The sequence below is a fragment of the Misgurnus anguillicaudatus genome, chromosome 10, assembly GCF_027580225.2.
Source record: "Misgurnus anguillicaudatus chromosome 10, ASM2758022v2, whole genome shotgun sequence".
Classification (NCBI taxonomy): domain Eukaryota; kingdom Metazoa; phylum Chordata; class Actinopteri; order Cypriniformes; family Cobitidae; genus Misgurnus; species Misgurnus anguillicaudatus.
The window spans coordinates 27,895,482-27,908,817 of record NC_073346.2 but is presented as its reverse complement, the minus strand read 5'-3'; the positions used below and the strand labels follow the sequence as shown (position 1 = coordinate 27,908,817).

Sequence of the window (13,336 nt, the reverse complement as noted above, 5' to 3'; positions counted from 1 at the left end):
TGAACAGTGATTTTATGGGGATTTTGCAGGGTTTTATGATGATGAGCAGATTGTTTTGAACGTTAAAAGGTGCTTGTTTAATGGTCACTTGGGTTTTAACATGTAACACATCATTCTTCTATACAGAACTTGCACAAATGTTAACGATTTTATTTACGCTTGCTATGCCGGAAAATTAAGGGAAAGATATTTGACAAATAAATGTTTTAGTTTGCGATCCAACTACGTTGAGGCCCACCCACCTGCCTATCCAGTAAAGCCTATTAGTTATCCGAATGAGTAAATTATGTTGCAATTATCACTATACTTGACCTATCAAATAAATATTTTTTTTTTATTCTTGTTTGCTATTATAATAAGGAATAAGTTAATTTTGTAAATAGTAGTGCAATAAATAGCGCATTTCAAACAGCCTCCTCGCCGCTCCTACACCCCACATCATAGAAATGAACACCCGGTTTAAGGCTGACACGTAAGGAATAATGAGAGCTGCGCTGCTTCATTGTCTGAGAAAGGAGGTCACGAAGACCTTCGGTGAGAAGACTTTACAGCTTGATGGTGCACCCTATAACATCACCGTTGAGGATTCTGAATATGAGGTGTTGGTTTAGCAGCTAAAAAAAGAAAAGTCTTTGCAGATAACATTTGCGCCCACTTTTGCGCCCATGAGCCTTTGTCTGAAAACGAGGTGTGTTCAGGCGCATTGTTGGTGCGTTGCTATTTTGAGGCAAATAAAATAGACTACGCCACTGACCAACTAAAACCTGCTCTAAAGTCAATGGAGCAATATTGCTTTTGTTATTTAATGAGCACGTTAGTAATATGCGCATATAACGGCGCATTCACAGGGGGCGTAAGCGTTAACGCTTCCCATTCACTTTTAATGGGTGACGTCATGCGTTGCCGAACTAAATTGTGGATCCGTCGGCGCCGCGTCAGTGCCGTTGCTCGCGGCAGAAGTTGAACATTTCTCAACTTTTCAAGCGGCAATGCGTGCGTCAGCCAACTAGATCGTCTTATGCAAATTACCTAGACAGAGCCAGCCAATTACGTTTATGGAAGAATGGAGCATGTGTAGTGGCCACTGTGATTGGCTGTTGGCCACGCTTCAGACAAGCCTTCCGTTAAGCGTTAACGCTTACGCCCCGTGTGAATGCGCCGTAAACGGGACGAAAATGCGCATTTGCTTATCACATGGCTGCGCAGCAGCACACAAACGTTTAAAATATGAAAATCAAAGGATTAAAATGTTTAAATTAGGGCTGGGAATTTAACATAAAAAATAACGCGTTAAAATTTTTTAGTGCATTTTAATCTTATTTTTGCACCGCGGAACATTTCTCATTGGATTCTGAGATTTCGGCAGACCGATTATACTGGAGCACCAACTAGCGTTCATGACTTCAGACAACAACAAACCACAGTGAACATGAACGAAGAAGCTGATGAGATCGCTTTGGTTGGCCCCGTGGATGGGAAATTGTTTTTATAAAAAACGAACGGATGGAAGCGCCGATAAGAGCATGGTTGTGTGTAAGCTATGCAACAAGGAATTCACATATCACCGCAGCACATCGAGCCTCAAGTATCATCTCAATGCAAAACATATAGCAGCTAGCGTGGACATTAGCCCGACTCATAGTACAACGACTTGGTTGAACAAAAATAAACAATATTTTGTTGCTTAAGCTTATGTATTCAGTCATTATTCATGGTATACTAAAATCCATGTGAAAAAATTACTTCTTAATGTTCTCAGGTCAAATATTTATGTGATTAAAATGTGATTATTTCGATTCATTAATTACAAAGCCTCTAATTAATTAGATTAATTTTTTTAATCGAGCCCCGGCCCTAGTTTAAATATTTAAAAAGATTATTATTGAATGTCTTGGACATAAATGAGGACCGATTATGAGACGTAAGAAGGCGTAAAAAGCTGCTTCACCTGTAGCCTGGTAAGTAATTAAATGTTTTGCTTTAAACAAATGCAAATATTGCATTTATTTAGAATTTTTTAATGCTACCCCACAGATTTATTATATATTATGACTTTGTACCTGTGGATATGATGAGATGAGAACCGTTTTTATGTTATGCTTAAATTTCAAAACACCCATGGCGCTGTTCTAGTGCTGAAATGGCGCGTTTATAAATGATTTATCTCCTGTTTGTTACAAATAAACTATTCAAAGTACAAACCTTTTCTTGCATATTTGTAAATTATTATTTGAGATTACACTGATCATGTAGGCTATCCATACATTTACAACAATTAAAAGCCCGCTATTTTTACTTCCTTGACTGAAAGTAAATGACTTTTAAAGCTTTAAATGAAGAATTTCGTTGCAAACCGAGACAACTCCGTTTTTAACATTTTTGTCAAATTATTATTATGTTATCATGTTATTATTTTGTTTCATAGTGCTACTTAGCTGTATTTTTTTAAGTTATTAAGGTTTAAATCAAAACAAACCAACTGCAGTTGAATTGATAATAATTGGAATGCACAGCCAAAAAACAAGATTTCTGGGGAAAAAAACGGAGTTAGCTCGTTTTGCAACGAAACTCTTCAAATACCAACAAATTATGCTACTATTTAAAGTATTTTTAAAGTACAAAGCTTTTCTTGCATATTTGTAAAATATTCTTTAAGATAACACTGATCATCGGGGCTATCAAAACATCTACAGCAATTAAAAGCCTGCTATTTTTACTTCCATGACTGAAAGAAAATGACTTTTAACGGTTTTAATACCAAAAAATAACGATTTCATTACAAATAAAAACAACGCAATTTTTTAATATCAATCTTAAACTGGTGGTCTTCATCCTCTGCTTAGTTTTTTAGTTTAAAAATTCTGCCAAAATATGGAATCGGGATGGTGCCAGCGCAACTGGCTTTTAAAGGGGATGAGAGATAAGACTCTTATGGGTTTATTGCACATTGCGGTTAGATTGTTAAAATAACTGGGTTATTTTAACCCAAATAATGGGTTGTTTTAACCCAACTGCTGGGTTGTTTCAACATGGTTGATTAACAATAACCCATCAGTTGGGTTAAAACAACCCATTATTTGGGTCATTTTAACCCAGAAATGTGTTCTGTCCTATAGTTACCCAGCCCTGGGTTAAATATTTTTTAGAGTGTGTGTTTGTATATTTTGATAACAGATGCATTTTCGGTTAAGGCCCACCTGATTTTCTTTGGGCCCACCCACATTGTGAATCCTGGCTATGCTAGTGCGTTGAGGAATGAACCTTTTCAAACCAGAGATGAAAAGGTAGCATATCAGCAAGAGCCGAGACTCTGATAACATCTGACCTCCTAATAAAATAAAGACTTTTCACTGCACGTATTCAAGCCTTTACTGAGAGCACTTTTCAGTTTTATACAAAGACTCTTGAGGCACTTTGTCCTTTAAAAAAGACTTATCTGTTTTGCAAAATTGCCAAAAAAACTTTATAATCTCATTAACAGTCATTATCATTTACCACAATCACTCCATGGTTAAAGAATACTAGACGCTATTAAGAAAGAGCCATTAAAAAAGATACAGCGCAATTCTATTCAGGATTTTATTACTATATTATGATTATAATATATTCATTTATGGACACTTAGGGGTGGTTTCCCAGACAGGGAAATTATTTTAAGACAGGACTAGGTCTTAATTTAATTTGGAAATATAACTAGTTTTAACAAACATGCCTTCCTATAAACATTACTTATGTGCATTTTTAGGCAAAACAAAGGGCACTGATGTATTTTAAGATAAGTCAGTGCAAGTTGTTTTCAGTTTGGACAGCTCTTACATTTATTTTATTCTAGGACTAGTCTAGTCCCGGTCTGGGAAACCACCTCTCTGAACAGATGTCTTCCCACATAGGGTTCGCATAGGGCTCATCAGGACCATAAGGAGAAAATAATAATATTTTATTATATATTAGTTTTATAGATAAGAAAATCTATATGTGACCTTGCCTGTGAATTCCTTGCAAATATCTCATAGGGGCGGTTTCCCAGACAAGGCTTAAAGCCCGGAATACACTGCAGGATTTTTGCACTCCTATACGAAAATTACCTTATCACACTGTGTGACATGGATCATTTAAACTTGGGTAGGACAAGCATGTAGACTGTATGATGATGACATGGAGGCGTCGATGGCTGTGTCACGCGTTAGCGCAACTTCACCAGCATGCGCTAGTGGTAAACAAATATGCAGGTCTTAGCAGCAAACACACTGTACGCTGATCATGCTGAATTTCTGACACTGTCAGAAAACTATCGTAGGCCATCTATGGACAACAATTTGCTCTGACATATCTTAAAATACACTCACCTAAAGGATTATTAGGAACACCTGTTCAATTTCTAATGAATGAAATTATCTAATCAACCAATCACATGGCAGTTTCTTCAATGCATTTTGGGGTGTGGTCCTGGTCAAGACAATCTCCTGAACTCCAAACTGAATGTCAGTATGGGAAAGAAAGGTGATTTAACCAATTTTGAGCGTGACATGGTTGTTGGTGCCAGACGGGTGTGAGTATTTCACAATCTGCCCAGTTACAAGGATTTTCACGCACAACCATTTCTAGGGTTTACAAAGAATAGTGTGAAAAGGGAAAAACATCCAATATGCGGCGAACGCCTTGTTGATGCTAGAGGTCAGAGGAGAATGGGCCGACTGATTCAAGTTGATAGAAGAGCAACTTTGACTGAAATAACCACTCATTACAACCGAGGTATGCAGCAAAGCATTTGTGAAGCCACAACACGCACAACCTTGAGGCGGATGGGCTACAACAGCAGAAGGCCACACCAGGTACCACTCATCTTCACTACAAATAGGAAAAAGAGGCTACAATTTGCATGAGCTCACCAAAATCGGACAGTTGAAGACTGGAAAAATGTTGCCTGCTTTAATTACAGCAGGATAATGCACCATGTCATAAAGCTCGAATCATTTCAAATTGGTTTCTTGAACATGACAATGAGTTCACTGTACTAAAATGGCCCCCACAGTCACCAGATCTCAACCCAACAGAGCATCTTTGGGATGTGGTGGAAGGGGAGCTTCGTGCCCTGGATGTGTATCCCACAAATCTTCATCCTTGTTGAATCAATGCCATGTATAATTAAGGCAGTTCTGAAGGCGAAAGGGGGTCAAACACAGTATTAGTATGGTGTTCCTTATAATCCTTTAGGTGAACTTATATCAATGTTGTGTCTTTATCTAGGAAACAATAAATCACAAAAAAGGACTTTAGCTGTTTTTTTTTTTTTATAGGGATGGTCATGTATATCCAAATTACAAATATGCGACATTAGGACATTTTGATGTAGATGAACTAAAATTCTGATTGGACGTTTCGTGTGTTCAAAGCCAAAATTAAACAACAAACATCTGAATAATGTCCAGTAATTGGGAGTGCGTCATTGGTGATGAGTAAAGTTGTTGAGTAAAGTTGTAGATAAGTCAAGACCACTGAAGGACAAGCCAAAATCAAATATTTGATGTATGTATTGATGCTGTTTTCTGTTACAAAACAGTTCAACTCATAGTTCTTACAAATTACAGGATTTGTGCCTCTATTGCTTTAAAAAAAGAAAAGTAATAGCGCACCAAACTGTACCAACGTCACTGAAAGTGTCACATCTAACAGTAATACCACTGCATAACAAAATGCTATGTTCAAATCAGGAGAGACAGCCGGGTCACAACCGTTCGTGTAATTATTTGACTTAAAACCAAAGAGAAACCTTCACCCTTGGACAGTGCACAGGGCCCCACGTATAGTTCATAATGTGTGGGTGGTCCACAAGAACGTAAAGGTGGAAAGCGTTTGAACTTGAAGCGTAAAATGAGTAACTAAACCTACAATAAAAAGCAAATGTTAGCCTTATGTCCTTGGACATACATGCTTGCATGACCCATGATGCCATCCAGTTGCAATGTCTCCTGCAACATGAGAATCTATACAAAAAGTGTAAATAAATGCAACTCGCTGTCTATTAGCCAGCTTTGTCTAATCCGTTACCTGCCAGGCTACTGATCCAATTACAAGTGAAGGGCGATTTGGGGAAGCTCTGAGTTACAAATCTGTTACAAGTATTGCCCTCTACACCGCGGCTTACCTTTGTCCCACATTCGTGCCACATTCATTAGTGCATGCAGCTGATTGAGTAAATACTTTTCCAACCTCCTGTAGGGATGCATAAAATGTGCAGTAAATGAAATCTGGGGAGGGGGTAGACGCTAGGAGGAGTAATGTAAGTTTTACAGTATGTTGCTTAGGGCTTATCTGTATAAGAGGTTGTATGTGTATTTCCTTTCACTGTGATTTGATTGTAGAGATTATACTGCACGCATCTGTTTCTATGAATGATTTGATAAGGAATACAGCGGCTGTGAGGAAATACCATTAACCTATACATTCCCTTTTAATCCTCTCCATGTGCGTGAATTGGGTGCTCTCCGGGCGTTATTGACACATGAACACGCTGAAACGTGAACTGCGACGATACTTGATCGCTAGATTAATGGTATTTCCCTTTTGGCATTGTTTATGAAAACCAATACAAATTCTTTTGCAAAAACATGCCATGCTATCAATATCCTGCTAAATTTGAGATCCTGGGAAGTGTAAGTGTTCAGTGCCTTAAGGCAAAGTCTTTTAGTGTCTGGCCACTACTTCGTAAATCATGTTTTATGCTGAGATTTGTTCTTATTCTTCTTAAGGTGGTTATATCACAATTCACAGCCAGTTCAAAATGATCAACTGCTACAGAAACAGTATAGTATGGTCCAAACTTCAACTTTTAGATAAATGCATAAACTCACATTCACACATTATCAATGGCTTCACATACATAAAAAAGAGAAGGAAGAACGTTACATTTCCCAATTTTTGTCATCAATGGTCAAAAAATGGTCCCAAGCTGTCACTTATGCAGTAACCTTTTAAAGGTAGTATGTAGCATGTAGGTACAAATATGTATACATTTGGTAGTGTTAATATGTAACTTTGAGGTACTAATATGCTACCAGTACTAATATTAGCTTTTTAGGTGCAATGGTGTACTTTTTGTACCGCCCCAGTGACAGGGACCATTTCTTCTGACGTGTGTTTTTAGTATGAAGGAAAACAGTACGTTTGAGATCAACACGAGGGTAAGTAAATAATTACATCATTTTTATTTTTGGGCAAACTATTCTTTTATCCACTAAATCCACCTTAAACTCCAGCACTGACATCAACAGCCTTTGCAACACTTTACGCTCTGGCATTTCCTTAAGCTTGTAATTTATGATAGATGTCACAATATTGGCTTGGCTTGATCGCATGTGACTGGGTGATAGTTGGCGTATTTCACTTTTTGTTTGCATAATTTCAACTTTTTGAGACGTGATTAGCTCTGCTATCAATCTACAACACTTCTACGCAACCCTGCATCCCAGGCTACTGTAAATTAAAAACTATAAACTTTATGATCTACAGTCTTCTTCAGTGTACACAGACTGTTACTGCAGCAAAGAGCTTCTATTTACTAGATATGGGAAGAAGGAATTTTCATCTTAAAGGTACAGCTGCCTGTTTTTCAAAGGAACATAGAGGGTGGAACGTGGTCATGAAAAATGAAATTATGACTAAATTATTTTATTTATTTTTTTTTTTTACAAAAACCTTTATTATTCAATATACAGACGTGGAAACAAATTAAGTATTACAGGTATGTGTTTAAAGGATCAGTTAATTTTCTTCCAGATAAAATCCAGATAATTTACTCACCACCATGTCATCCAAAATGTTGATGTCTTTCTTTGTTCAGTCGAAAATAAATTATGTTTTTTGAGGAAAACATTCCAGGATTTTTCTTATTTTAATGGACTTTAATGGACTCCAACACTTAACAGTTTTAATGCAGTTTCAAATTGCAGTTTCAAAGGACTCTAAACGATCTCAAACAAGGCATAAAGGTTCTTATTTTTGACTAGAAAAATAAAAAATATGTAAAAAAAATCACGTAATTGCGTAATGATGTCGAAAGGTCACGTGTTACATATATGAAACGCACATTTGCGGTCCATTTTAAACAATAAACTGACACAAAGACATTAATTAGTATCATTCCACAATCACATACAACAACGTCTGAACGGTCCTCTTTCTCCACACTTGTAAACACTGGGGCGTAGTTTCGATACGTCATATGTGACTACTTAACGTGATGACGTATTACGTGAGATCGCGCTGGCGCGTCACAGGACCTGAGGAAGACGAGAAGTTGTGGTTTAAAAGTGTTTTTTTTTTTCTTTCCAAAAATGTCGTTTTGCTGGATGGGACCCTTATGCCTCGTTTGGGATTGTTTAGAGTCCTTTGAGGCTCCTTTGAAGGAGCTGTTGGGTGTTGGGGTCCATTAAAGTCCATTAAAATGAGAAAAATCCTGGAATGTATTCCTTAGGAAACAATTTCTTCTTGACTGAACAAAGAAAGACATCAACATTTTGGATGACATGGTAGTGAGTAAATTATCTGGATTTTTTTATTTTAAAAATTGACTATTCCTTTAAGTAAAATTATCATTTTTATTTCATTCTGTGAACTACCGACAACAATTCTGCAAAATCACAATATTTTTATCCGCATTTATTATTCAGTTATTTATTGAAATGGGGAAACATGATCAAAATAACAAAAAAATGCTGTGTTTTCTGATCTTCAATATAGAAAACAAGTTCAAATTCTTTTCTTAAAAACAAAATACTACTGTATTTACATGTATTTTAGTAAAAATTCAGAAAATTTAATGTTTTAGATAAACCCTGTTTTTTAGTCACATCTTTCATGGGTCTTTTCATGCTCTCAGTCTATTATGTTTGCTGTTGGGTTACTGTTGTTTGTCACTCCCGAGGTTTGCTTTTGTTGAAATTCAACAAACACTAGACCGAAATGGTCACAACACATCTAGAAATTATGATTAAACTCAAAACTGGATTGGTCTCTTACTTTTTTCTACGCCTGTACACTGTTTTCAAGTGAAAAGTTAAATAATAAAAAAAGTACTTCAATTGGTAACATCTAAAAATTTAAGTTGTTAAAAAAGTTGAAAGTTACATTTTTAGTTGTTACCAAATGAAGTATTTTTTTTAAGTTGATCCAACGTTTCAGTTTTTGCAGTGTAAGTAGACATTAGAAAAAAATAATATGCACCTATTTGTTTCTTCTGTACGTGGACCCCATTTACTTCCATAGTATTATTTTTCCTACTATGGAAGTAAGTGGGTGATTCTCACAAAATCCTTGTAATGTGTCCAGCATCAGATTTTTTGAAAAAGCTCTTGAAGCCATTTTTTTTCCGGTTTGAACTTACTATAACCATTATTTTTAGAGAATTTAAAAAATATTTCCTATAGAATTATTTAAATTTTTAGATTATCATTATCAAAAATTAACATTACAGCAACATGATATTACATTAAATATATGCATTTACAAACTCATATTTCAGTAATGAGAACTAAAAAGTCGTCTAGAAACTATATAACTTTTATCTGGAGATAAAAAACCAAGAACTGCTTACTTGGTAGCCATCTTGAGTGTCACAGTCAATAATGTCCCTTCCAAAAAAAAATTTATTTCTGAAAATGTTAGTTCATTGAGGGCTTAAACAATGATTGAAAATTGTTGCGGAGGATGAGAAAATTGGTCTTGGACACATTTATATTCCTTATTATTGTCTCTACATTTACCAATGATCACCAAATACTACATGTTTTTTTACTGTAAATGTTTATAGTATAACATGCACTGAAGCTTTTTAGTTTTTTAGATTTTTTAATTATAAATATTTCCATGTCAAAGAACCCAAATTCAGTCATGCACACGTTGCGGTAATGAAAACGTTCCCCTTAAATGTGGAAAACAACAAAGTTGGTTTGTATGATGTCATTTGAAATCATGTGCAAAATACTACATGAAGAGATGTTTGTAACTGTATGCTTCTTATTACGATAGCATTTACTTTTTTATCAAAATGTTTCATGACACCTCATAAGTCTATTTTCACAAGAATCACATCGAATGGGGTCCACAAATGGTTTGGTTACAAACATTGTTCAAAATATCTTCCTTTGTGTTCATCAGAACACAGAAATTTATGCAGAATCAAGTTGAATTTGCTTTAGTTATGTCAACTATTATACGTTATATCAACTCAACACTACTCATAAATTTAAAAGTCATTTAAACTGTATTAAGTTGGTTAAACTTAAAAAATTAAGTGCAAACAGATTTTTTACAGTGTGATATAAGGTATTAAAGTTGTCTCTGAGGCAGCACCCTTTAAAAAAAATGCACCTTTGTACCTTAACAGTAAGTATCTGAAAAGAACATATTTGGATATTTTTAAACGGTACTGCCCCAATGACAGCATTTCAACATTTTTCTGACAGTGTAGAAAATCCAAATGATTTCCAATGTCGGAGCCGATGGCGTAGTGGGCAGCGCTCCAACATGTGGTGCTTTCGCACTTTCGACGACCCGAGTTCGATTCCATACCCCTGTCACTGTCAAATCAAAGGCAAAATGGCCAAAAAAGATTTCCAATAAAATTTAATTTGGGCACATGTAAAATGCAAACACTTAGAATTCAGAAATCTTAAATCTTCACAAGCCATGTCTAAATCAATACAGACCTGCTTTACTGGCTCACAAAGAATCAAAAGACAGAGGGCGGCATAAACTCGGGTCTTTGAAGAGCTGCACCTCCAAACCTTTGAATATAGGTGAAGCCTTTTTGAACTTCACCCACTGTCCATCTGAAGAGCATTATGGTTTTTCCCTATACATCACTGGGTTTGACAGCTGCGATAAAATACTGCCCTTTTCACCTGACCTGAACGGAGCCTTTGTAGTATGGACTATGGAATACCATCACGAGGTGAAGCATTAAAGCACTGGTCATTGAGTTCTTAACCATGACTCATCATTCCATGACATCCGATGTATGAAATTATAAGCAATTCAAAAAAATACGTATTCTGTATATAAAAACGTATATATTCCATATAAAAAGTGCATCGTCTGCTAATTCAAAATGCATATTGGAACAATTAGACCAAACTGACAGGTTTATTTTTTTAGAAGAAACAATTTTATTAAAGAGGTGAAAACAAACATTACAATTCATGGAAAATGGATACAGAGGCTCTAAGTCAGATAACTTGACGTGTAAATGGTTTTCTGACATGTGGCACTGTTAATATTAGACCCAGATGGTGAGAAATTGCCTTCATATTTGTCTAGGCCAGTAAATCTATCCTGCTATTAAAGCTAACGTAAAACAACATGAAATGTATCATGGGGTGAGCTTTTGAAGTCGGGTTGAAATGAAATTCCAAGGAATATGTAACGTGAATATATTAAATATATTATGAATATGAACAAAAATCCATTATTCATAAGAGATTAGTACAGATTCTGAGAGAAATGTTCTGTATGTAAGTGCATGGTGCTTGCAAAACCCTTTACCACAATGCACGGTTGTCGTAAAAACAGCAACTTGTAATCTTTTCTTGCCCTTACAAAGTGGTCAGTAAGGGTCTGGAGACAGCAGTGATGCTATCCACCATACGCTGTGTTTCTTAACTCGCATGCTTTGACTCTATCTTGTAAATGGAAATAGTGGATGTGGACAAATAAGAACACACCTTTTGTATGTCTCTGCAAGCAAGGATTTTTTCTTATTTATAACAAGACTCTGACAGATTCCACAAAGCATATCTGAAAATAACAAAACCGCAAATCACATTACATGATCATTTTAATCTTTCAGTAGGTGCGCAGCACCCACCCACATTCCTTTAAATGTAAATAGCAAGCTACTCATAATGCATTGCAAAAAGCAGAGATTCAAACTATTGTTCATATCACTCTCCCCTATCATTCCAACATTTTTTCATAATTTGCTCTGAAAAGAAATTTGTCAGGCTAGAATTGTTCACAGTAAGAAAAAGAGGATGTAAAAACCTCACTTGTGCATTTCCTTAATTTTCATTTGCAATTCAGTTACATAAAACCAGAAAAAAAAGTGTTAGCCTGAGGGCCCGGTGGTACAGCAAAAATGATAAATTCGAGTAAAGTTTGCAATGTGCACGCACAGGGAACCAGTTCTGACATGTCCAAAATAGCTCAAGTATTATAAATGAGAAATTTTGATCAGGCTATAGCTCCAAAATCAATGTCCTGATGTAATGCGTACAAAAGAGGTGGAAAACTGTGCCATCTACTGTTTAGAATAAATAAGTGCCGGTCTATATAAAAAAAAAATAATAGTACATGACATACAATTGTGTTATAATTAAATTAGTCATTATTATTGATTCATTTAATTATTATTACTAATAGATATACCAAAAACAACATTGTTTTGACCACAATAAGATAAGTGAAAAAGACATTTATTACTTCATGGACTTTGACATACACCCTTGATATGAAAAAGATAAATACAACATTTTAAGAAGTATGTATACTTGAAATATCCCACCAACACATCTGGCAGTGATAAACTCGAATAAAATGTGCAAGACATTGCTGTCAAATGACTCGTGTATTAAATGGCTTTCATCATTCTGATGTAAATAACTTCACTAGTTATCCGTTAATCTCAAGGCAAAAGGTTTCGGTTACAACAGTTATTCTCTCAACAACACTTTAGTAACAATCTTTAACCAACCAATGAAAAGTCAAAAATACTCAAACGGTTTCACCTGCGTGGGTCTTCGGTGGTTATGTACACATAGCTATCCACACACATTGGTTGATAATTATGCCACTATTTTAAAAATAGACAGAATTATTGGCTTCAAATTACTACGAGAGGTTAAACTAAGTTAACTTCTAATGTTTGCAGGACTAGTTAAAGTATTCGTTCTGTACTCATGGGCACTATACGGAGTTGGGACCTTTCCGTCTTATTGATTTAAGCAATCTCGCCTACAATAAAAAAAGATGTAAAAAACGATAGATTACATATGTCTAAAACAGTGGTTCTCAAATTTTTTCCGAGTGTGGCCCCCTTTGTGTACTGTGCATTCTTTTGCGGCCCCCCAAAGAAAATTTATGACAAAAAAACTGTTCTAAAATTTAACATTTGAATTAAGCAAAACATTAAAAATTATACAAAGTAGTGCTGTTGGTTAGTAGCCTTATTTTTTTAGGTTTAATTACACAGAATTCATGATAAATTAATGTATTTTATAAAATGACATAAAACTGGGGCCCCCCGTTTGAGAACCACTGACTAAAAATCATTGAAATCTAC

At 35.6% G+C, this 13,336-nt stretch overlaps 1 protein-coding gene across 2 annotated transcripts in view; it reads right to left on the bottom strand.

Moving 5' to 3' along the window:
* zdhhc18a (zDHHC palmitoyltransferase 18a) overlaps window positions 1-13,336 on the bottom strand; it is a 72,464-nt gene that overhangs the window by 43,689 nt on the left and 15,439 nt on the right. Inside the window, exon 10 of one of the 2 annotated variants that reach the window (XM_073872287.1) lies at window positions 11,816-13,008. The exons of the other annotated variant lie outside the window; for it this stretch is intronic. Coding sequence (XP_073728388.1) covers window positions 12,987-13,008 — 22 coding nt within the window. The 3' untranslated portion in view covers window positions 11,816-12,986. Of the gene's footprint in view, window positions 1-11,815; window positions 13,009-13,336 lie in introns of those variants that run through there. 2 annotated transcript variants of the gene reach the window in all.